At 48.1% G+C, this 25,897-nt stretch overlaps 1 protein-coding gene across 2 annotated transcripts in view; it reads left to right on the top strand.

Moving 5' to 3' along the window:
* Positions 1–25,897, top strand: part of ADGRB1 (adhesion G protein-coupled receptor B1) — a 255,147-nt gene that overhangs the window by 140,761 nt on the left and 88,489 nt on the right. For both annotated transcript variants that reach the window (XM_072034260.1, XM_072034261.1), the window contains exons 13-17: positions 1,635–1,743; positions 2,617–2,760; positions 4,700–4,775; positions 8,363–8,465; positions 9,427–9,470. In XM_072034260.1, coding sequence (XP_071890361.1) covers positions 1,635–1,743; positions 2,617–2,760; positions 4,700–4,775; positions 8,363–8,465; positions 9,427–9,470 — 476 coding nt within the window. The remainder of the gene's footprint in view (positions 1–1,634; positions 1,744–2,616; positions 2,761–4,699; positions 4,776–8,362; positions 8,466–9,426; positions 9,471–25,897) is intronic.

The raw sequence follows: 25,897 nt of genomic DNA, 5'->3' as shown, positions 1-25,897 counted from the left end.
TGTAGGTAGATTATCTTTTATGAAATCAGCCACTGCTTAACCAGTTATTGTTTAACAGCTTTATGTATGCCTGGAAAAGAAGCGTTATTGCAAATGCCTTTTTCATGTGGGGAACACCAGGAAAGGAAAGAGAAAAGATGCCAAAGCTCCGACGCAGCTGGGCAAGAAGCAGCTTGGTTTTCTGGAGAGTGAGGTGCTGTCAACAGAATGGGAATGCATGAAAATGGACCACTGTGCTTTTCTGCAGAGAAAAAGTGATCCGGTGCCTGGAATTTGACATTAGGCCCTGGAAGTCCTTGTTAAGCATGTATTTGTTGGACCATTTTTGTTGGGATATGGTCTGCCTTTCTGGTGGTTTCTGACTCAGGTCAACAACTGGCTGAAACATGTCGGAGATGTGGTTTGGTGGACTGTATTAAATATGCAAACAACCCCCCCATCACTTTGCTACCTCTTCTCCTGCTCATTGAAAGGCACGAATTTAAGGCTGCAGGTGCCTCTGGTGTTGGGTTTAACCAAAGTCATTCACAGGTTTTTCTTCCAGTGTTATCATGTCTTTGTCACTAAACACAGCCTGATTCATCTCTGGAAGAAGGTTTAGGGGCTGGATTCCTGCCTTTGAGAATGCTCTTCCCTCCCTCCAGGAGAATTTAACTCATGATATCTTTAAAGTGCCCCAGGGCACCCTGATCTTTGACCTAGAGGAAGGCTCAGACTGAAGAACAGCAATTGGAAATCCAACAGAGATCAAGAGAAAAAGCCAACAAAGATCTCCCCACTCTCACCACCTTTCTGTATACCTCTTTACTAGTGTGCCTCATCAAACTGAGGCATCCAAAGGTCCCTGAGATGCTCCAGGTGGTAGGAAAAGCAGTGAGCCTCCCTTCAGTTCTGTTCCCTGCTTCTCCCTGGAGATCCTATTGTGCTGCTTTATTTCTCCACATGTAAGAAAAGTTCTCCCAGACATCCCCCTGACAACAAGCCTAAAAGCCAGCCTACTAGAAACCTGCCCTTTGTGCATGCCAACAGTGTAGGCTGGAGCTTTTGGGTGATAAAAAAAAATAACTATCCTTGAAGGGGCAAGGTTTAGTGGGCTCCCTCTCAGTAGGTTATTTATATGCAACCTTTTTCTGACTCTATACATTTGTGGCTTCCTGAAGCCAAAACATGTTTCTCAGACCAAACGTTGCAGTACCTGAGGATAAGGGAGGTCTAAGGCTTGATAGAGGCTCTCAGAATTTGACTTAGGGCAGATATTCAACACTGACCGCTCTTCACTTTCTGATGAGATGTCTCTGGAAGGGCAAATTGTCTCTGGTAGTAGAGATAAACCTGAGGAAGAAGATGATGATACCATAGATTACCTGCTCCAGACAACCTCTGATATTTCTCTTCGCTTTGCTTTGAGATATTGCCCTCCACACTCAGTTTTATCAATTACTCTTTCCTATCTTTTTATTTATTCTAGGCTTCCTTAGCATTTCTCAGCCCTCATTCTCCAAAGCTCCATAATATTCCCTTATATCCAGCGTCTGTTCCAGTACCAGTGTGAGGACAAAAACCTTTGCCTTCAGATAAACTCATGCTGGGCTTTTTGTTATCCATGCTACCAGGTATTCTCCTTCTCTCTGCAGATAGGGCCAAATGCCAAGGAGCTGTTCAGGCTGGTGGAGGATTTCATTGATGTCATCGGCTTCCGCATGAAAGATTTCCGGGACTCCTACCAAGTGACCGACAACCTGGGTGAGCTGATTTGCACTCCCCGTGTCGGGTGTAGAGCCTGGGAAGCTGTAATTACAGGGCAATATATATAACCCGAAAGGTGGGGAGGGAAGGAAGGGAGCCAGCGGGTGGTGGAACATCAAAAGGTCTGGGGAAGAATGTGGATGGACAGAACTATGGGGTGGCTTTTTGCCAAATAAGCTAGGGCTTCAGCCTGAAGAAGGTCGTGGAGAGATTTGAGAGATAGCTATAGAACCGTGAATGGAGAACAGATGACAAACTGGGAAGAATTAAGCTGCTTCCTTTTATTTTTTAATACAAGAGCCGCACAGCAGCCAATGAAGTGATCAGGCAGCAGGCGAACAGCAGGCAGCGTTTGATTTATGCTGTAAGCACAACCGCAGCATGGAGCTTGGGGCTGGAGGATGCTGCAAGAAGCCAAAAAGTACAGATGGGTTCGTGATGGGATTAGGAAAATGCACAAAGGAGAGGTCCACCGGTGGCTGCTAAAGTTGATGGTCTGGATGCAACCCCTAGCTGAGGAAGTCTGTTGACTGCTGGGAGGACACATCCAGAGAAGTCTTGGTTTTCTTTCTTGTACTTCTCAAAGCAAATTCTGTCCACTCCTGGAGATGTGGTGTAGGAGCAGAAAGACCTCTCTTTTGCCAGGTTTAGTGCAAACAGGTCCTTCACTGAGCAGAAGCATGAGACTTAACAATTCATGTCTCCCTCCTTCATGCATAAAGAAGATCGCATTCTTCCTGGAGCTACTAAGATCCACCTTCATGGTTCTGCTACCTGATTTCCCACTGTTTCCTCCAGCGTTTTTTTCAGCATGTGTGAATTGACTGAGGCTGGTCTTGCTTACTGAATTTATCTGTTCCTTCCCTCTAGTCCTCGGCATTCACAAGCTGCCCGCTAATGCAGCAACTGACATCACCTTCCCCATGAAAGGCTGGAGGGGCATGGTGGACTGGGCCAAGAATTCTGAGGACAAGGTCACTGTCTCCAAGAGCATCCTGTCTTCAGGGCTGGCAGGTAGGCAGCACAGTTGAAGCACTCCAGGAGAAAATACCTTCTTCATTTTCTAAGAGAGGTTCCTTCCATTTGGCTGGTCTCCAAGCTCTCCTCCCAGCTGAGCTTGCTCACAAAAGCTCATCGTATCATTTCTGAGTGCAAATAAAGCTTTCAAATGTGGTCAGACTGAAGGTCAAGTGTGAATGCCTTGCCCAAGTCCAGGAGCAGTCTCAGTGCATGGGTTTGAATGTTTGTCTTCTCCTAAATCAGCAGCATGTTTGAAACAGAGCAGGAGTCAGCACAAAAAAAAAAAAAAAAAAAAAAAAAAAAAAAAAAAAAAATCCTGGCAATGCTATCTTGATGATTGCTTCTTACAAGGCTTCTGAACCTGCAAAGAAGTGAAAAAAAAAGCTTGTGTCTGCACAGGGTTGTTCATTTCTTGGTGCATATGGGTTTTGAGCTCCATCCACAATCATCTTCAGGGCGTGTTGAAATGAGTCTCTCAGGCCTCCTTGAATATGCTGGGTTTCTAATATGGGAAAGCACAAGTCATTGTCTCTGTTGGTACCTTATAAGTACGGTTAATGAGCACTGAAAGGCAGATGTAATAGGGGAACGGCCATGTAAGCAAACAGTGCTGTAAGTGTCCTCCAAGACTGGATCTGGTCCTGGAAGAGCCATCTAAGGATGAGCAGCTGAGGCTTACAAACCTCCAGCTCTATCACAGCCAAGATCCTTTGCCATCTTGGGAGGGTGCTGGGATATCCCAGACTGTGGGATGTAGGGTTTTGCTTGCTCACAGTCTTATAGGAACACACATTTTCTTCGGTAAATGTCCTACTGCATTCAATTAGCACCAAGGGGAAGACTTTCTCTAAAGGCTGCAGGATCCCTGTGTTTACACAGGGATTCACAGGAAAGGCCAAAAGACTGTCAGCTTTCCTGGAGAAGCAATGCTTATGTGATTGCTCTGAAAGCCTGTCAGTCTTCCCTGTCTTCCACCCACCTCAATTGAGCCCAATTTTGCAAAAAAAAAGAAACATCCAGAGTCATTTCTGCCCTGTGCTGAGGGAGTGGGTGCATTCTAGTCTCAGCCTAAGTATGAGACACCAGAGAAGCCCCACAGCAGGCTGCATCCCTGGCTTTCCTCATCTCCAAGTGATTTATTTCTCCCTCTACAACTCAGCCTTGGGGTTGTCCCTGCTGCCTGCTCTTTGCCCAGCAAAGCTCTCGCTGTTTTTATCTGGGCTGTGTGGGGTGCAGGAGGAGGCTGAGCGGAGTGCCCGGAGGTCACGCAGAGCATCCAGGCTCCTTTGGGACCACGGCCCCTGCAGCCTCCCGAGGCATCACACGAGTGATGGGGTCAGGCCAGGCACTGCAGGGCATCTCCCCTCCTGAGCTGCCCTTGTCGGCCCGCGTGCAGCTCTTCTCTGACAGCTCAGTGGCTGAGGACAAGGCTGAATGCCTCTGGGTGGCTGCGAGAGACCTTCTCACCCTACACATGTTGCCCATTGTAGTACTGTCAGAGGGATTAGTGGGATTTCTGGAGGAGAAGACACCAGGATTAAATTAAAAGTCAGGATTAATAAACCTTGCCTGCAGGCAAGCAGCGTCACCCCAAAGGTGTTCGTTCCTCCCTTCTGTCCCATGGAGACCTGATGTGGTGATAGCAGCACCTGCATCCCACCACAGTGATGCTGGCAATGGCTGTGCCATGGCAGAAACCCCCATGAGAGGTCCAGTCCTGCACCTGGCTGACACTTTCTGGGGCACACATTTCTCTCTGTCATGGGGCAAGGGGAGAAGGAAGCACAGATCTGGATCCAGCCCCTTCTCTGCCATGCCCCATGTGCTGTCCTGGTGGGTTCTGGGGGGCAAAAAGGGGTCAGCTGGGGGGACAGACGACATCCCGATTGTCTCAGTGCTCTTTTCTTCTCCCCTTTCCTCTGGTGTCTTGCAGAGGCAGACGACTCTTCTGTCTTCGTGGTGGGGACTGTGCTGTACCGGAATGTGGGCAACATCCTCTCACTCCAGAGGTAAGAGCTGGTGAGGCCACACCTAGTGCTGGATCCAGTATAAGAGTCCTGGGCACACTGGGGAGAGCCCTGGGCATACTGGGGAGAGCCCAGAGCAGGGCCACCAAGGTTCTGGAGGGTCTGCAGCCCCCCTGCTATGAGGAGAGTCTGTGAGAGCTGCTCAGCCTGGAGAAAAGGAGGCTCCAGGGGAGCTCCCCCACATCCCTGTGGCCCTGCAGGGAGATGTGGAGAGGACGGATCCAGGCTCTTGTCTGTGGTGTCCTGCAACAGGACAAGAGGCAAGGGGCATCTGCCGCCCCTGGTCTTCCAGGAAAATACCAAAGGTGCAATGTGGCAGGTCTTGGCTCAGTCATGCAAATGTTTTGCCCTCCACAAACCAATATTCAGTGGGACCATGCTCATCTATATTAGATTTGCTTGCTGCAGGGGCAGGAAGGCTTTGTCCTGTCCATGCAGCCCTGGCAGAAGGGGAAGCAAGGTGCTGGTGCTGCTGCGCCCCTGCCTGCTAGATTCCTGCTCTCCACCACCCCTCTCCAAGGGGTTCCCCATCCCCAGGGATTTGGGGAGCTTAAGATATAGGAACACGGGTGACCAGCCACCAGCTGGGGAGCTGCCAACCCCAGCGAGCCCTTCAGGAGCATCTCAGCAGAAGACAGTCTCTGGGAGAGGCGAACAGTGGAGCAGCACGCTTGGCTGCACATGTCTACCACGTTCCCGGCCACTGCAACACGCCTCAGGCACCCAAGCTTTTGTGTTCAGCACTCCCTTCCTTTTTCTTTTCCCTTTCTCGTGCTATTTCACTCTTTTCTTTATTTATTTTTTTCTGAGGTTGGGACCGAGGCAGTAAATTCAGCATCCTAAGGCACCTTCTAAATCTGTTCTGCACTGATTAGCGTGAGCCCATTTACCATAAACACCAGGGCATCTCTTCTCACTGATAATCATTTAAATACCTACAGATTTAGCACTGGCAATGGCAAAAGAGCTCCAAGTGAGTGCAGAGGGGAATTAACAAGCCAGCCAACTGTATTCTGTAATATCTTCCATTACGGCGCTGGGAATTAGATCAGAAGGGCAATAAACATCATTGGCTCAAATGATCCAGCGGTATTTCAGTGTTTTCTGGCCAAGCAGTGAATGAGCTCTGAAAACCAGCAGCTGCAGCACCGCCGCCGCTCAGCAACGTTCCTGTGGGAGAACTGATTTAAGACATTCCTTAATTAAAGGACTGTCCCTCTTTAAAAAATCCAGAGCCCTGAATCACCTGTGGCTATACGAGGCCAAAAAAAAAAAAAAAGATGTAATAGGAGCAGCAGCAGAGAAGTACCTCTTAATTCACCGCCGTGCAAATGGACACAGCAAGAAAAAAGGGGAATGTCTTTAAATAACCATGCAGCCGTGTAGTACCTGCCTACAGGGTAAAAATATTTCTGACCACAAAGGAGAGCAGCTATTCCTGGGTACACATGACCATTAAGGACCCTCATCCTGGGTTTGACCACATCGGCTCAGTGCAGAGTGATTTTCCCTTAAGGAAAAAAAATGTAGATTTAATTCAGCAAACTGCACCAGCTGAGCTCTTCCTAATTGTCCCAATTTACCTTCCCCAAGCAGCAATCCCTTACCTCAGCCATACATTTCCCTGTCCCCTCGGATCCAGATAGCCCTGAGCAGAACCAGTAGCTCTGTGCTCAGAGCATGCATTTTTCAGGTGCAGATGTGTTTCTGGGATGTTGCTTGGGAATAACTTCTGGTTGGGCTGGGATGACTTCACTCTGCATGAGAGCATATCCTGTGTGCTAGCGAGTTACCACACTGAAAATCTTTCTGCTTTTATTTGCAACACCTATCTTTGTGTGGTCTGCAGCCTTTAAAAGGATGTTTCCATGCCACATTGGTTGTTCACACGAACACTGGAGAGTGCTGAACCAAGACCTGACCCTTCCAGACCCAGCTACTAATGAAGCCATGCATGGATGTTTGCCTTTCAGCAGCTCTAGTATTTTTGGCTTTTCTACAGCTGCCTATATTTTAAAGCTTGCAGCTGACATTTACTCCCATTGACTTCCCCCTTTACTCATCCTTTGTAGACTGGTTTTTGTGCTTCGTTGCTTCTTCATTTTGATTTTAATGATTTTTTTTTCTCTAACTTTCTAAAATAGTGGTGTTCCCTCTGCTGTTGGTCTGCAATAATGTCTTTCTGAACATCCACTTGCACATCCTTGGATGATTCCAAGTTTGTTTTATTTTGGATGTTGGTGTTCTTTTTATGTTTCTTTTTATTAAATTTTATGTTTATTCTTATTTTAAACCCACCTGCCCTTAAGCAAGTACAATACTTTTTTAGTAAATCCTTTTGTAAAAGGAGGATAAGACCCAGACAGAAAAGCGAATGGTTTTGCCAATGTCAGTAGACTTAGTGAAGTTTTGGATGGGGAGAGATTTCCATCAGTGCAAGAAGAGCTGGGAGTAGTCTGATACTGGTCCCACTCTCCTACCCAGCCTTGTCAGCTGCTGGCCATGGGGACCTTTTACATACTCAGACACCTGCTGCAGAAATAGTGGGATTCCCTGTGTATTTAGGTGCCCAGTATCCTGTGAAGTGCCTACAAAGAATTTGTCTTTTTAGGGACCAGCTATGGGAGGTATCCCCTCCCTGCCTGCCCCTCTTAACAGACGAATCTCCTAGGCCTGACAGCATTAATAAATTATTTGACTAGCATGGACATTTAGGCAGCGACACATGAGAGGCTTGGCCTCTTTGCATTTTCTTTTGATTCTCAGAGGCTGGAGATACATGTCAGTGCCTCTGGTAATGAGCTTCACGTGGTGTCCTACAACCTGTTAAAGGCCACCATGGCAAACTTGTACTGCAAGGCAGATTGAGGCAGATTTTGAGAGAAAGAGAGCAGAAAATAAAGAGAGAAAGAGAGAAGACAGAAAGACAGACAGAAAGGAAGGAAGGAAGAGAGAGAGAAGAAAGAAAGAAAGAAAGAAAGAAAGAAGGAAAGAAAGAAAGAAAGAAAGAAAGAAAGAAAGAAAGAAAGAAAGAAAGAAAGAAAGAAAGAAAGAAAGAAAGAAAGAAAGAAAGAAAGAAAGAAAGAAAGAAAGAAAGAAAGAAAGAAAGAAAGAAAGAAAGAAAGAAAGAAAGAAAGAAGAAGGAAAGAAAAGAAAGAAAGAAAGATTTTTTTTTTTCTTTTTGTAAGGATATGAAATGAACTCTGTTTCTTCATGTCAGGGCCAGAAAATATGTCTGGGACCATGTTCTTGCCAGGGTAGATATGGCTTTTAAGGCCAGTAGCTGCAGGGGTCCATAACGCATTTCATAAATGGTCTAATTCCCAGGGAAATAAATGCAGAGTGGCTGCACGGAGAGCTGAAGGGGCAGAGGGCAGGGTCCATCACCAGCAGGTGTCTTTGATGGCATTTTAAAGTAATGGTGCTCGTTCTTTCTGCACTGTATTCACTAAAGCTTGTACAACCACTGATGAATGAAGTGGGACTCTCCGTTTTGCAAAGGGACGCAGTGGGATTCAGCACTTTCCCCCAGTGGCCATTAAAGCACATCTTCTCACTTCTCTTCCCAGGAACAGCACTGTTCTAAACTCCAAGGTCATCTCTGTGACTGTGAAGCCATTTCCCCGGTCTCTCCTCACCCCCTTGGAAATTGAATTCTCCCACCTGTACAATGTAAGTCTTTCCTGGGAAGCTGCACCACCCCACATTTGTGTTTTGTTTCTTCCTTGCCAAGGCAGGAGGAGCATGATGGCACTGCTTGCATGGGGAAACACGGGCATATTTGACCCACATTCACATCATTTCACTGTGAGGCACAGCTGTGGGCAAAAAAAAATAATGTACATTCATCAGAAAATAGGCTATGACAGTGATCTTCCTGGGTAAAGGAAGAGGGAGGGGAAAGGTTGTTCTGATTGATGCTTGCAATGTTCCTTGCAGATACCACTAGAGACTTGAATATTATTGTTGTGGTCAGTGCTGTAAAAGGCAGATGAAGATCCCCTCTAGGGTCCCCTGGCCAACCCCAAGCAGATGTACATGATGGACATTTACATACCCCCAGGTCCCTTCTTGTTGTGGATTTCAGATGTCCTCCTGAGGCTTTGGAACATGAGTATTAGATCTGTCATGTATTGGCTTTGGACCTTCCAGGAAGAATTTTCAAAAGTGCACAAAGACAGCTGCAGAAGAAGTAATGATAAATGTATTTCAGGGGCTTTAACCACACCTGGCCGCCCCCTATAGGGTCGTGGCTCTTCAGAGAACTGTGTCCCACAGCAGGACGTGGTGTACTTGATCCACTTTCCAGAAGGGAGCAGCAAAAGGATTCTGTATGAGAGAAGGGATGAGGAAGAATATCAGTAGGTAGAGACAGTATTTGGAGTCCAACCCTTGCGTAGTCCTTGTGTTGATGGAGAGCAAAGCGAGGCCCATTTTATTTTCACCTTTCAACCCAAGGGTAAAAGAAGCTATTCCAAGGCCTCATATCTGTGCTCCATATCAGACACACCATGCTTAAAGTAGTGGAAACTGTTCAGCAGGACCTGAATAGTTCTCTCCTCTTGCTCCAAATACCCCATAAACAGCACAGCACCGATGTGCTCCATTTTCCTCTTTCTTTTTTTCCTGACAGGGAACCACCAACCAGACCTGCATCCTGTGGGACGAAAATGAAGGGTGAGTTTTGTGGCTTTCTCTTTACTCTCATGGGCCTATGTGCTTTTGGGGTGAATTCCTCACAATTTTAGCAGTGATGTGTCAGTCTGTTGTAGTCGCTTGAACTCTTTACTCATTTTTTTTCCTGCATCAACCTCCACAACTGGAAAAGCCCTTTGCCCTGGTGGGGAGCAATCTTTCCTTCACACAGATGCATCTCTCCTGGTGTTGTATATTATTGAACTGGGTTTTATACTTAAAGAACTAAAATCAGGTTTGTCAGTGTAGCTCATGAAGGGATCTGTGTGCCAAGAGCATCGTGTACCTGCAACAGGGCATCATATCAGTCTGAGCAGGGATGTTATATCTACTTCTGCTCACAGGAAGGGAGGTTTGTATATTCCTTTGACCCCAACCCACGTTTTACAAGAGTGGCTTCTCATTTTGGCTCTTCCAACTTTGGATGTTACAACATGAGGAATACGTGAACTGAGACATAGGATCACGGTGGCTCTAAAGAATAATGCAAAATCAGAGCTCTTTGTTGCAAATATAGCCTGCCGTGGTGAAGTAGGTGTTGTGCGACTGAGATATAGTAATGTGATTTCCATGAGGGTTCCTGCCATAGCTGCCTTGAGTGTTGTGATAGTGCCTAGCAGGGAAAAAAAATCCAAAGTTATAAATGTTTCAGGACCATAAAGTCTGTATGGAAAATAATTGCTAGAGAGAGAAAAAAAAAAAAAAAAGCATTCCAAAAGTGTGGTCTCAAATCCTGAATGAACTTAACGAGGGCCCAAAGTGTCTGATTTAATGGTGTTTTTACTTCATTAACTTTTGCATCTCAGTTTGAGGACTGACCTGACTCCTTTTCTGCTTACATTCAGCTTCTCCCCTGGTGCATACCTCTGCTTTTATTATTATTTATTATTATTATCTGCAGCATCTGAAAAATGATTTTATTCTTCCCCTTTCATGCTCCATTAAGCAGCATATACACACACAGGCGGGCAACATATTTGCAGTCAGTTCTTGTTGGTCTGTGATTAATATGGCATGTGTGAGTGGATCCAAATGAAAGCTGAGGAACCCAGGGGAACTCTGAGCTTGTGAAACCACATCCGTGTTATCCACCAGGGCAGTGCTGGTCCCTCTGGTTTACCATGGAAATTGCTCCAGCATTCGAGGATGGTTGGTATTCAAGAGCAGGGTGTGGACCTTGAGTGCTCTGCTGACCTCACGCAGCAGGACAGGGATGGAATTAATAAATGGGGATTGTATTGTATTGCCTACATGCCAGAGAGCAGATTCAATCTGTAGGTCAGTCAAAAAGAGAGGGTTGTCTATAGGTGGGCAGGCTCAGGAGGAAGCTTGGACAGGAGCTGTCCTGTAGGAATTAATTGAGATTAAAGCTTTTGTGTACTACTCTGTTTTTGGAAAGCCAAATTAGAAGCTGGAACCAATGCCTCTTCTGGTCTTCACACCAGCTTGAGTTTTTTGGTTTTGTGTATTATTTTTTTTTCTGCCACACTTTTTGCTTGTATAACCCTATCCAGCGAGAGGGTTGTATCCAGAAGGTTGAGGGTATTTCGTTCTTACTTACCCCCTTGAATTATTTGTAGCATGAGAAAGGAAAAAACAAAATTCATCCTGCACATGGAGGGATTTGAGGTGGGGTGAGGGCATTCAGAGTGGAAACACATCTGCTGGAGCTGGCATTGAAATTTGCCCGGTGTGAGAAGCACAAAGGACTGCCCAGTACTGGACGTGGCTCGGGGAGCTTGGATACCACTGCATATCTGAGGTCAAACCAGTGCCCATCGCCTCCGCCTTGTCCTGGCAGTTCTGGCTGCTCCACATGCTTGTTCCCAAGGCTTGGCAGCTTGTTCAGCTTCTTGTTGTCTCTCTGCAGGCACGGGATGTTAGGAATATTTCAGTCTGACCCATGGCGTAGAAGGATGGGCTAAGAGCGAAGCAGGCAATTTCTTGGCACTGCCATTGGGGTTCAGTTCTCATGGGTGGTTTCCAAAACCCTAGCAGATTGTTTGCACAAATGTTGCTGCTAAGACTAGTCTTTGTGTGTGTGTGTGTGCACGCACACACTTGTTTTCAAACAACATTTGCAGTCTCAAGCAGTTAAAATCTCCAAAATGCTGGTGTCAGCAGATTTTTCAAGGGGATGTTGCAAAGCTAGACCTGATCCCGTGAGCGTTGGCAAGGGGAGCTGCAAAGCTGTTTGCACAAGGTTTTAAAGCTGATTTTCTACCACTGCTGTGTCCTGGGAAAGTCTAATGAAAGGCAAACTCTGCAAACCCTATTGTCCAGGACTGAATGCCCACCTCCAGCTTGAGCTGCACCCTGGAGCTCTCGAGGGGTTTAGATCACGGTTTTTGATACTTGTTTCCTGATTGGAGTAAGGGTTTCTTTAGGTTCCCCTGGGTTTGGTGCCTGGTACATGTTTGAGATCATGGCTGGAGACTCAGGAAACCCTGAGGTTCAGTTGCACTTACATGGGTTTCCCTTTGCTCCCACCTTCTTCTTCCTGCCACCTCTCTCTCTCTCTTAATTGGAAATTAGCCCACTAGTTGGTCTCATATGATGGTTGTGCAAGTGGGCAAATGTCAGAAAATCCTATTTCCCTGCTCTGACCAATTTAATGGCTCTACAGCTTCATTTCCCATGGTTTTCTCCCTGCCATATTCCCCACACAGGCCAAGACAATTTCCCATGGTTTTGCTTACTCAGAAGACACTTCTGTCTCTTAATCTGGCTCCTTTGCTGGCTCTCCATGCTCCTGCTCCAAGACTGTGTCCCCAGTGTCCCCAGTCACCCATCTGAGGCTGCAGACCTTGGGGATCCAACCTCCACCGCAGCAAACCAACCACTGGATTTATCCCCTTTTATTTGATGTGACTGAACAGGCACAGAGGCAGGGAACTTGAAGAGCTCCTGCCTGTTACTGCAGCCACCTGAGCTTTCAATCCCATCCAAAAGATGCTGTGGCCCTTTAAAGGCCACTTAAAATCCATGGGCCGTGAAGGGTTGAACTGTAAAATTGCAATTAAAACCGACAATTATCATGTGGGCATGTGCTTCCTCCAACACAGAGTTGTTAGAACACATTTAAAAAAAAAAAAAAAAAAGAAAAAGAAACCCCCGGTGTTCATTCATTTGCATTTAGATAGATATTTAAGCCGGTATTATTAATAATGGATTTTTGATTTATTAATCCCAGCCCCTACAAGTGACTATTAGATTCGTGGGTGGCACCCCTGCGTCTCTTTTCTCTTCCTCTTGCCCCCAACTCCTCACACCATCAAATAAGAGGGGCGAGGATCAGGGACTCATTTCTGTTGTGTTGGGTGCTGCAAGTATGATTAATGAGCTTAGCACCGGCTGGGTAATTGAAAGTTGAAATCAGAGAATGATTTGGGATTCTCTGGCTCTCCTCCAAGGGTATTCATCTGGAGTAATTATTAGCTGCTTAGCCCTGACCATGTTAAAGCCCAGGCAGGATCTGGTTGGGTGCTCCCTCTTTCTCCTGCTGGGACAGGATTGGGTCGATGGATGCAATCATTTTATGTTTTCTCACATTCTTGCCCACCACCAGATTTTTATGTCTTACCTACCGTGGTTTGGTGCACCAGAGGGATGTGGCCAGTCTGTGCTGCCAGGGGACTCATCCCTTGCTCTTAGAGGGGCTGGCAGGCTCCTGCCACCAAATTTTCTTTGCTTCTGTGTCTCCAAGAAGAGCGTAACAATATAAAATAAATGTAGGCATTATATTAACTGCTCTTGAGAGACCTTCTGAGCCTTCACAAATATTTGCATAAAGAGCTTTTCGTTCCTAGAAGAGAAAAAGCCTCAGGAATCTGTGGTTTTAATTCAAGGACACTCTTACCTTCCCTTGGGAGAGATCATCTGTTTCAGTAATTAAAGCCTTTAACATATCTCGTTTAAGAAATGCAGACCTTGCTGTGGAGGAAGGTGCCCCGTGTATGCCAAGGTTGGGCATGGAGAAGGTGAGCGATGCTGCGGGTCATGGGATGAGGCTGGATCGCATCCTCCTGGCTCCGTCCCAAACCCAATCCTCAGCCAAGGTTAGGCAGAAATCCCCGTGGATTCATGGGGTGTTTTATGACGCTGCCAGTCAGGGCAGACTATCGATCTGTTCCTCTTGGGACAAGCCAAAGGAGCCCGAAAGCATCCTAGGAGGAGATGCCAGAATTTTGCCCTAGGGCTGCTGTGCTCGTGGGGTGTCTGTAGTCCAGCAATCTTGTGGGTGTTGCAGTGCTGCTGAGTTACCTGAGGTTCCTGATTTCAGGATGGGATGCTCAGGCTCTAACGTAGACAGTCCCAAGCTGCCTGAATTCCTGACTGCGTGCCCTGTGTGGTCAAAGGAGAGCTGCTCTCTGCTGCGTGCTGCAGCCTAGAGTGAGGAGCAGGACACTGTGCCCTCCTAGCTGGAAGCCTCTGATGCATTCAATAAAAAGAAAAGCACTTTTTTTTTTTTTTTTGTGCTTTCCAGGGTTTTAATGCAATCCCAGTCCTAGTGGTTACTCATTCATTGCCTTCAGAGTGCATCTACAATAGGTCTGTTTCTTCTTGTACTCCCTGCCCGGTGTGACAAGAGAGGGTTCGTAGCTACAGCATCCTATGGAGACTTTCACGCCGGCCCATTGCATCCACCTACAAATAACTTCCCTTTGAAAGAAAGTTCTTTAACAGCAGGAAACAGCTTCCTTTTTCTTTGACACATCTTTTGCGCATCATCTGGTGCACTCCCAGCCTTGCCGCTGTCACACATCAAATGCTAACGTGGCCTGCCTGTGTTGAAAAAGATGGATGAGTGCCTGTGTACAGGCTGCAAGGCAATGTTACAGCCCCAAAGCCCCATGAGAAATCACTTCTTTCCTCCTTGCACCCACTCACAGCCCATTATGCATTATATTTGCTGCTGCAGCACTCCAGCCAGGTGTGCAGGAGCCACCTTGCCAGTGTCACCTCCTTCACGTGGCCCTGTGCAGGGTGCCAGTGTTGGGACCCCTGTCCCAGCTCCCCTAACTAACACCTTCAGCTTGTTTTAGCTCCAGCTGCAAATGCTGCCTCTCCTGCGTGTTCCCGTGGAGGAATTGAGGGGATGGTGGTGGTGGACAAAAATAGTGATGTGCTGCACAGGGGAATGCGGGGAGGTTGGTGTGAATTAGTTCCCCTGTGCTAAAACCCATTGAAAGTAGCCCTGATCCAACCCAGATGACTTCACTTTCAGTGTGCACCCAAGCAGACTGAAGGATGGCCCCAAGAGTCCCTTTTTAGGACTAAACAAGGGTAGCCACAGCATATCTAATTCAGAGAAACCAGGTCACACCTCCAGTGCCTGAGGCTTTAGCTTCCCAGCTTGCTCTCAGGGAGGCAAGTCCAGGGCAAGCTGGTGCTGCTGGAAGCCCAGGGAACTGCCTCCAAGGGACTCTTTGGCCTTTGCTGAGTGACTCCCCATCAGTCAGCACTGTCCATGGGACTGGGAAAAGCAGGAGCTGGCTTTTCTCTTGCTCCTTTCACAGCACAGGATGCAGGAGAAGCCGAGCAGCGTGATGCAGGGCTTGTGCTGCTGCCAACAGAGCACGGTTTAATAGCTCCTGACAGAGGAGAAAGAGAGGATTCAGGGGCTCTGAATCGAATACTCCAGCTTCTCCCTCACTTTCCTAGAAAAGCAGTCAAGAACACAAGTGGAATAAATTAATTCTCTTTACGGAGCTGGCAGAAGTCCCACTAGTGCCCTGTTGGGAAGAGGCTTTGGGTTCGGCAGGGTTTCCCCAACCTTTCCCTGGTGCTGGGTGTGTGTTGCGAGCCAAAGCACCGTGGAGATCAGGACAGCTTCTGAATCCCCATGTGTGTGTGTGTTTGCGTTCCCACATGGGTACACACGCAAAATATGTGCAAGGATATAATGGGGTGAGTGTTTGGGAACAAGTGGGTGCCAGTGCCTGGCCATGGGTATGGACACAAAGCCCTTTTGCAGCTGGGAGGGGACAAGTTTAGCAGCCATGTGGCCCTCTGTGGCCACCTGCCATGGAGATGTGGCTACTGAGGGTCTCTGGTGACACATGATGTCCTACTGGATTGTGTGAAGCAGAAATATCTGGGCTCTGCACCCATTCCCTGGTGCATTTCTCCTGCATTTCGCTTGGTGTTTGCCTGCGTGTTACCTTGTGTGTGCTGATAATGTAATAAATGTAATAAATGTAATAAATGTAATAAATGTAATAAATGGTGGAGGGCTCAGATTTCCAGCTCCAGACCTTTGAGTGCAGAATAAAAAAGGATGCTGGGGAAACTTGAAGCCCACCCTTGGTGTGGTCCAGCTCCAGTGGGTCAATAGCCAACAGGGTGTGCTTTTGAAGCAGCTTCAAGGCAGGCTCAGGTGTATGGAGGAGAGACAAACATCTGTAGTGTCAGGATGCTCAGCACCTGCTACGTGGAAAATTCAGAGCAGGGTGCCTGTACCTCCATGTTTTTATTATTTATTTATTTGTTTATTTTTCTGGATTGATTTTTTTCCCCTTTACGAGTGCAAGGAAGCCAGTCTGGATCCACAGGAGGGTTTCCCTAATGGTCCTGTCTCTAAACCTGCAGATCCCAGCAGGTCTGTGTCCTTTGGAGCCTTGTTTCTCTCTGCTGGAAGCTGGAGGCTGCGGAGCAGCCTGTGCATAGCAGGGGGGGAAGTGTGACATGAGCACAAGTATCCCAGGGTTGTCCAAAACACAAAAGATACGCACTAGGTGGAAGCTCAAACAGGCTGTGTCCTCCCAGGTTATGCTGAGAATAGAATGAGTTTCCTCATCAGGTTTTCTTGCTCAAATGTCTGGAAAGACTGAGACAAATTCTGATGAACTTCTCCAAGTGGCTCATTTCTGATAAAATCCATGAGCTGCACAGGATGCAAGCCAGACATAGCGATGCACGTCCTCATCACAACCGTTTCAAACAGCGGGGGATCAGTTTTTCTTAAAATCTCTTGACAACCATGTACGGATCTGTTCTTTGTCTTTACCTGCTGAAAAACATCCTGAATTGGGTTTCTACTGGGTTTCTTACCTGCTTTAGAATTGCCTTGTAGTGGGGAAAATAATGGGGGGGCAAAACTGCCTCTTCCAGTCCCAGAGACCTTGCAGAGCTCTAACTTTGCTGATGGGAGCCCCTGGGAAGTGGTCAGGGTGCAGAGAGAGGTCTGCGTGCCCATCTCATTGCCTGAGGATGGACAGGACTGATGGATGTGCTGGGAAATGTCTGGGAGTTGGCGCACAGAATAAGGGCAGGGAAAGCTTGACCCCATTTTTGAAGAGGAGAAAAGGGCTTGTTTGCATTTTCACCTGACTGCTCGTGCACTGCACGAGGAGATGAAATGTTCTGTTAAAATACAGCAGCAAAAAGAGGACACCGTGCCTGGGACACAGCCTTCATCTAACGATGAACTTTCTGTGTGTCTGGGCAAATCAATGTAAGCTTCGTGCCTCAGTTTTCTCCGAGTCTACTGCGCTGATAACACCCGACAGCTCTTTTAAATGTCATGAAACCTAGGGGTGAGGAGCTCCATTAAGTGACAAGAAATAGGAAAAATAGGTATTATCACCTGAAAATTGGATATCTAAACGTGAGATTTATGATTCTACTTGTCATGCACGTGAGATGAGCCCACATCTTGTCAGCTTTGCCCATTGTGGGAGCAGCAGCAAGGGATGCAATGTGAATTTTAGCCTTCACGGAGCAGAATGGGACCAGAGGACCACGCACCTGAGCTGCAGGAGCTGGAAGATGGCACAGAGCCACGGGGCTGAGCCCTCCTGGAAGGCAGCAAAGCTCTGTGTTGGAAGGACAGATCCTCCTCCCCTCCTCCCAGATTTACTGGAATTCCCTTTAACCCTCCATCAGGAGCCTCGGAAAGAAAAATAACTGACACAGCAAGGCCAGAAGGCCCCATTAACCCCCCCGGGCTGCAACACGGCATGTAATGATTTTCTGAGTTGTCAAAACCTTTTCCAATGCTGTGCAAATACTTGGATTCAATTACAGTAACGACCCTTTGGATCCTGTGTATTAATCTCCCGGAGCCGCCCTCTGCTTGGGGCCAGAGCTGCCTCCCAAGGTGGTTTAATGGACATGGGTAATGCTGGTGGGGTGGTTTGTCAGACAAGGAATTGGGGTCTGATGGAGAGCCAGAGGAGAAATTCACTCTTCCCTGGAGCTTGACGCCTTGCAGGGAGGCTCCAAGCCTGACCCAGCAAGAGATGAGGACCTCCTAGAGGGAAATCTGCAGGTCTGAGGACAGTTTTCATCCTGATGTGGATGATAATGGAAGGAAAAAATTCATAACTGCAGTGATGAATTATGCCTGTCCTCAAAATCCCAGATGCTGTCATCTAAAGATGGAGAAGGAGAAGCTGAGGGAGCATCACCCACTGTCACCAAGGAGGAGCAGATCTGAGCCAGAGCCCAGAGCTTCCATCCTCTTCCATGGCTCTGCTGGTGGCTAGGAGCAAAAGCCAGCTGTGTCCCAAACCAGGCAGACAAGACACACAGAAGAGGCAAGGATCCAGGAGAACATTTAGTGTTTGCAGTGGATGTTATTTATTTAGCGGTGGTTTTGTCTCATGCGTCAAATCTTAAGGACTGCTGAGCATCCTTCAAGCATCCTAGGCAAGGCTCCTGAGTAACCTAGGGGCACCCCACAGGTTTTGGTGCAGGGATCACCAACAGCCAGGTGATTTTTATTTATTTATTCATTTGTGGTCTGATTTCAGCCTTAATATTACAACCTTTGGGATGTCATTTGGGATACACGTGCCTTCCAATGTCTATAGGGGCCCAGTGAAAGCTGCAGCGGTGCATCAGGGGCTTTCTACTCCGTGTGTCCCATGCATGGGTTAAAACTGTGCTGGAGGCTGTGCTGACATTTAACAGCGTGTGCCAAGGGTCTGTTTAGTAGTGCTGTGGCCCAGAGCAGGGGTGCAGCAGAGAATTACAGTGCAAATACCTAAAATCCAGCTTGTTTCAAGAAAAAAAGCAGCTCCTGGAGCATGGTGATGCAGGGAGAGCAGAGGAAGCTTCCTCTGCCCAATATCACTGAAGGATCTGGCTCCTAGCTGGGGAAATCCACCTTCAGCTGCAAGGATACCTGGAGGGGAGGGATTTTTGATGCTGAGGGCATAAATTGCAGCTGCCAGCACGTGGGGAGAAAGTAACATCAGCGTGGATATGGGCAGGGCTGCAGCAGGCACAGCTGCAGCGTTTTGCATGGAGGAGTGGTGCAGTGATCGGTCCTCGCAGAGGCTCTGCTCTTCAGCCCCATAAGATCGACTCAGGGTGAGGAGGGAGATTTCATTTGCTTTGTCTGAGGCTCCTGTAATGTGGCAGAGGGGAAAAAAAAATGCAGCTCAGATGTGGCATTGACTTAGCACGATGGAGCAGGGAATGGTGTGGAGATGATGGGGAGGTGCATCCCCTCACAGTGTCCTCAGGGGTATTGCGTTAATGGGACACTTGTTCTGACTTTTTTTTCACGTAGCTCTAAGCAGAAATCCCCACCCCCTTCTTGGAAGCTGCTTTTCCATCCGTTTAGGCACCGCCGTCTCAGAAGCATTGTTACACATGGTATCGTGGCGTGGGCATTTCCCCTCTTCCCAGTCCGTTTCCAGCCAATTCGTTCAGTTTACAAGCGCGAAAGATGCTTCTGCTAATTGCCAGCTCTGCTGGCTCCTCCTGGGATCTGGGAAGCAGCTGAAATTGTCCTGACTGCTACATCTTCAACAGCAGTAAAGAGCTGCTGCCGCAGCCAGGGAAGCAAGGCTCGCATGATTCCTATTACTGTCATGCCTGAGCGTTTCACAGCCTCCAGTGTGCTGCTCTTGCAGCTAGAGCTGGACAACCCCCCTCCTTTTCTAGGTCACTTCTAGTTCTGAAGTTTCTTTGGCATTTGCCTTTACCCAGATTAAGTTTTTAGGGGAGTGTGAGCTGTCTCCTGTCCCATTCTGTTACCCGTAGGCAGGTGAGGGCTGGGACCAGCAGCTTCACCGCTTTGGTCCTCCCCTGCCCATCTTCTCCCTGCTCAATGCATGGTGAAGACCTTGATTCACCAGCCCGCAGTGCTGGGCTTTTGGATGGGATGGGGACGATATAGTAAACCTGAACGCATTTCAATGCTGTGATTTCCAAGGAATCACCATCAGGACTCCTGAGTGCCAAACGAAATGCCCTGATCAGCTCCATCCCCACTACACACACATGGACACTCTCTGATCTCCAGCTTCAATCTCCCCAACCGGTTATTTGTCCCCAGTGGCTCCTGAAACTTCCTTCTCTGCAAAATCTCCATCGCTAATTCCTTTGAGAAAAGCTGAGCAACTCCTGTTGCTATTGCTGATGCTCACTTGCTCCTTTCCTCTGGATATTCCCCTCTCCCCAGCTTCCCATCAGGGTGGGAAGCAGCAGCAGGCGTCCTCCTTATCTGCAAGCCGGGGCTGATCTGCTCCTGCTGAGGCTCCTGGCTCCAGGTGCACGCTTGGCACCCTGGCAATGGCAAACCACAGGAGAAAGGTTTCCTGGGGGGATTTTGCATTTCATCCATGGTGGTGATGCTCGCTGGCTTCATCCCATGCTCTGTGCCTCCCTTCGGAAAGCAGCTCTCAGGAAGGCTGAATGTGTTTTGTTGTTATTGGCTTAAAGCCTGAGATCTCAGCGGGTATCAGAGTAGGAAAAAGTCATACGGGATTTCTGAGCTGCCCAGCTTGGGAGAAGAAGTCTGAGTATTTCAGGGAGGTGTCTTTAGCGAGCAGGAGCTGCTTTGTTCTCTGCAAGGACATTGCAGAGCCCAAGGTGTCTGCACAGGGCTGCAGAAGGCACAGAAGCTGGGCTTCAGCTCTCAGCCTGCCAAGGGAGAAAGCGGTGATGGATGCTTTTGGCACCGGTGCGCGTGCGTGTTAGGAGCAGGTTTTAGGGCAGATTGGGGTGGATGGGCTGGCAGGAAGGAAGGAAGGATGCTTCACCCCCACAAATGTGCCTTCTTCTACATAATATCTATGTAAAAACCATCCCTGATGCTGCAAATCACAGACAGGGCAGCACAGGCATTTTCCAGTATAAATTACTTTAACCAGCACGGTCATCGTTTGCACTGCCTGGTAATTGGCAGGTATTTAATTAGCCGAGGAGTATTTCCGTGTCCTGCTGCTAAGTGGCAAGTTGGAAACTCCCCATCAGGTGAATACCCTTTGAGCCCTCCAAAGCCTCTTTGTGCAGCACGGCTTCATTTCAGCACACAAAATCGGTGCAAATTTGCACAGATGCTGCAACAGCTGTCCGATTTGGGCAGGTTAACTGGCTGGGGACAGAGTGCTGCTGGAGGTGTGAGCTGAAATCCTCTGGCCGGGTGTCTTGGAGAGCACTCTGTCCTTCGTGGTGCCCAGATGGAGAGAGGGGAGGCAGGACGGGTAGGAGGGAGGAGAGGCTTTAATGGAGCGATGCTGCTGGGAGGAGAGATGCTTCCACCAGCCCGCATCTCTGAAAGCCATTTTCATTAGCAGAGAGTGGGTTTAAAAGGTTTGGATAGCAATCCAAAGGAGCCGGCAGCGTGTTTGGTTGCCAGCGTCGCTTTGGTTAAATACATTCTCAGCAGCAAAGCTGGGAAACGAGTGCCCCTCCTCCCCCGTGACCTGCTTTCCCGAGAAAAGCACAAGCAGCCCCGTGCTGCTCCGCTCAGCACCTGCTCCTGCTTCTGCTCTTTGCAAGTGCTTTGCTCGCAACCACGTTCATCAGCAGGGGAGAGAAGGAGTGGGGACAGACCCAGCAATGCTGACCACATAAAATGGACCCCAATCTTCTGATCAAGCTGGGTTCTGCCCCCCTAGGAGCTGTCAACATCGACCCTCAGTAAAAAACCATCTGAGGGGAAGCCCGGGAAGCTGGGAACGGGTTGTTTGAGGAGAGGGGCAGCACGATGTCAAGCATCAGCATTTATTTATTAACATTTATTAGTGCACCAGCCTCCTCCCTGCGTTAGTATCATATTTATTTCCTAGCGGTTTCCTCCTCTCCTGCAAAAAAAAAAAAAAATCCAAAGCAAACCCTCGAGTAGATTCCTTTGCACACCCACGTCGGTTAAGCCAGAAATCCCGATGGTTTTTAAGTTTTGCTTTACGCTTTCTTTATCCCACTGCCCCCCCAAAATGTGTAACAAACTAGCATGTAATGTGGCAGGACATCCACAGTGGCTAGAGCTGCAGAATAACGATGAGCAGCGATGCAGCACCACTGAGCCAGGATGGATCCAAGCGACCTTCAGGAACGGGCAGCTGCTGCTTTCCGAAATTTGACTTGGGAACAAGGGAGGCACTCCAAGCATTCAAGGGGCTGTCAGCTCTGCTCAGCTTCCACGAAATGCTCGTTTTTGCAGAGCACAGAGGGAAAGGAGGCCACAGAGAAAGGCAGGAGCAGAGGAAAGCACTGATGGGGAAGAAGTGCTGCTCGCTGAGCTTGCACCCACTCAACCTTCCTGCTACATACGTGTGTGCCTCTTTCTGTCCCCTGGCTCTTTGAGCTCTTCATTGCTCCTTGTGCCTGATCCAGAGCTCACTCATGTACAGTTGGAGGTCTTAGTTTTGATTTTGGTGTTTTCCTGCAGTTCTGACCATGGATAATTGTTCCAGAAAGTCTGTCTGAGGAGCAGGATTGGATTGTGACAGGCAGGGCAAACCAGCTAGAAATAACCTGCTCTTATTGTCACCCGTACAGACATTAAGCAGTCTTTATTGCCCAGAAAAACCTTATTAGGGTGGCTGAAAGAAGTGATGAGAACGCTTCAGTGTATTAAAAAAGTTAACCCCATGACCCCTCATTTTCCTCCACCTCCACCCTTACTCTCATGGGAACAGGGTCTCGGATGCTCCACTGCAAAACGTGAGCTGCTTGCGCTAAAAGGAGGTGGCAAAGCACCGGCGACCTTTCTCCCAGCAAGCCCAGAGCAGTGATGTGAAGCGGCCTAAACACTTAATTCCTCTTGATGGGACTGGTACCTCCTGTGCCCAGCAGCAGTGCTGAAGGGTGGCCTCCTTACCCTGCTTGCAGTTTGATGGGGATGTGTGAACAGAGCCCCAAAGTTGAGCAGAGCCCCCAAAAGGCTCAGCAGCCCGCCTGAACAGGTTCAGGATTTGTTTGCACAGTGCCAGACCATTCACAGATGACTTCTTACACCCTTTCCCCTACGCCAGCAAGCGCTTTCCCTTTTTTTAGACTGCTTGCCCTTGCTTTGCCTTTAATTCCCCTTTCTCAGCTGGAAACAGCAGCACGTGAAGCTATCCAGCATTTCCAAGTCCAGATGTGTCTCTTGCTGAGATCCACTTGCATCTGTGAGGACTTTATTCTTAGATTTGTGTGGGTTTTGCTAAGTGCATTGAAGTAATTTGTACCTTTAAAGGACTGCATCTCCCTCTTGGTTACGGTTAATCTTTAATCCAGCATCTTCATCTTTGCCTGCAGCACCTTAATTTGGCTTCTTGATTTAATTTCTTTTACCGTCTGCTACCTCCTCCTATTCCCAGCCCCTCTGTCATCTGCCTGATTTATTTTTCTTTGTCTCTTTATCCACTAGCCCTGCACTCAGCCATTAAAATTTTCTGATTTAGGCTTCTGAGAAGCAGCATACCCTGGAGCCAGTGTTTTTGTGGCCAGAGAGCCATCCCTCTTCCCGACCTGGCTCTGGGGCATCCAGCACTCTTCGAGCCAGGACTGGGACCTCTGCAGCACTGTTTGGTTGCTGGCTTGCAAGGTGTTGCTTATAGGCAGACAACATTTTTTTGGTTTACCATCACTGAGTTTGCCCCAAAAAGCTGGGGAGAGTGACAAGCTAGCTGGGGTCATTTCGGAGAAGTGGAGGCTGAAAATCAGAGAGTGCAAGTGGTGGGGATGCGTACCAGAGCCGGGATCTGCAGACTCTTTGTTCAGAGCTAATAACACACTTTCGTCTTCCTCTCCTCTTTCAGTCCCATTCAGCAAAGCAGTGTTCAAAATCCCCAGCTGGACAAGCAGCTGTTTAAACAGGCAAGCCTGCTGCCCTCTCATTTCCAAGGTCTTGTGTGTGATAACCACGGAGGGATGGCTGTGTCCGTTGCCCCACGCCAGCCAGCCTTCTGCTCTGGCTGGGGCTCAGGGCAGCTTGGAGTACTTTGGGGCTCTTTTGAGGTCATTTAAGACAAAATGTTGGACTGCAAGCAGGGCACAGACACTGCTATTTCTGAGGCTTCCTGGCCATGCACGGAGGTGGATGTGAGATCTCTCTCGCCAGGTGTTTGTATTACTCTCACTGCCACTTCACTAAAGGCATTTATACACCCTTGACTAGCCAAAGGGAGCATTTCCAGCTTGTTAACTGCTGGCTGCAATGTCTTACATTTACTTTAGCATCTGGCACTCTTAGAAAAAGCCTCTGTTGCCTTGTTTCCCCATTCTTCCTAAGCCTCCTTTCTCACGAGACTTGAATGTGGGACCACGGCGTCCAGGCATAGTAAAGGATGTGCTCAGCTAAGGCGCCTGGTTCCTCCAAGGATTTCCCTGAAATGTTTTCGGTACATATGACAAGGCTGCTGCTTATCACTTCGGCGTGCTGAGCCTGATTCTTCCTAGCACGATGGGACTGCCTACAGAATCAGACACAAGCCTGCAACATGCTGAGCATTTCGTTGTGAAATTACAGTGGGAATTCCCTCTGCTCATGAAAGACAGCTTCAGCAAGTCCCAAATGATATTTACAGTACTCTCACCTTTGTCCCACGATGACCCTGATACCTAAAGGACTATTGCTCCAATACTCTGCTGCAGCAAGAGAGCTCCAACTCTGCAACTTTGCCCCAAAAATAAGACTTGGAGGCATGGCCTGGGATTCTAGCTTTGGATAGCAATAATGAGTTTAAAAACAGAGACTAAAATCTTGGAGGGACAAAATATTAACTTTTGTGGAAAGCAGTCCAAGGTCATCTCCTGCAGTTACTGGCAGGTGAGGTGACCTGATGATCCCAGTGTTTGCGGGTTAGCTAAATCTGAGAACGATTCTTTTTTTTCTCAAAGCCGTGAAGTCACGGGATTATAGGAAACTGTAGGCTTTTCGGTTTCCATTTCACACAGTTCCGCAGAAGAGTTTGAAAATATCATCCTTTCAAAGGAGAAAATCCACAAGGCAAAAGAAAAAAAAAAATCTTCAAATACTCTCTACAACAAACACCCGCACGCTACTGCAGGCTTGAATTCCTGATGCTGTGTATAAGTCTAGCTGTGATGCCGTGGGAGGGATCAGATCTTCTATTTCTTAAACAATCATTTAAGACGGGGTTATGAAGGAGAGTTTCCGCAGTTTTGATCAGCTAGTCAACTGGTTTCCTCCACAATATGAGCACTGTGGCAGCTCACAGGGTTTTCACATTTATTCCCATGTTAAGGAACGAGGACACTCGCAGTGATTTCAGCTTCTCCACATCTTCTCTATAGCCCACGGTATTGGGTCTTCTGCATTAAAGCTTTGACACTTGTGGCATGTGTTGAGGATGGTTCAGTGGGTTACTGGGTGGGACATGCTGGGCAGACTGGTCCTTCTGGGGGTCTGTCTGGGTGAGATGTCTGTCCTGTGGCTGCCTTTGTCAGGGACATTTGGCAGGGAAGTGCAAGGAAGTCCTATGAGGAGCACCTGAGGGAGCTGGGGTTGTTTGGTCTGGAGAAGAGGAGGTTCAGGGGAGACCTTATTGAACTCTACAACTGCCTGAAAGGAAGGTGTGGGGAGCTGGGGGTCGGCCTCTTCTCACAGGTAACTGGTGATAGGACTGGAGGGAATGGCCTCAAGTTGTGCAAGGGGAGGTTCAGGTTGGAAGTGAGGAGACATTTCTGCTCAGAAGGAGTGGCCAGGCGTTGGGATGGTTTGCCCAGGGAGGTGGTGGAGTCATCATCCCTGGGGGTGTTCAAGGAACAGTTGGACCTTGGTGTTTAGGGACATGGTTTAGTGGGTGATACTGGTGGTAGGGGGATGGTTGGACCAGATGATCCTGAAGGGCTTTTCCAACCTTAATGATCCTATGAGTCTACAAAGTCACCATCACAGGGTACAGGACCAGGGGTCAAGGTCTGCTCTCCCACCCCACACATCCCCAGGGACTGAGGCAGGAGGAAAAGGCACAGTGCAAGAAGCACCACGTCTACATTTCAGCCTTTTTGTGGGGCCATGGAGTGGGAATGTAAAAGGGGAAAGTACCCGTTATTTGTCAGCCACTTTCCAGCAGGATGGTGTGGATGGTGTAGCCTTCTGATGAGAGTCATTACTGCTCAGCATCAGCTGTATTTATGGTGCCTGAAAAGATTATCTCCAGATAATCTTACGGGTATTTAGCCAGCCATATGCTTTATTTCAATGGTAATATGTA

The sequence above is a fragment of the Anas platyrhynchos genome, chromosome 2 (assembly GCF_047663525.1).
Source record: "Anas platyrhynchos isolate ZD024472 breed Pekin duck chromosome 2, IASCAAS_PekinDuck_T2T, whole genome shotgun sequence".
NCBI lineage: Eukaryota > Metazoa > Chordata > Aves > Anseriformes > Anatidae > Anas > Anas platyrhynchos.
The sequence above is the reverse complement of the archived record's forward strand: the minus strand, read 5'-3'. Positions and strand labels throughout refer to the sequence as shown.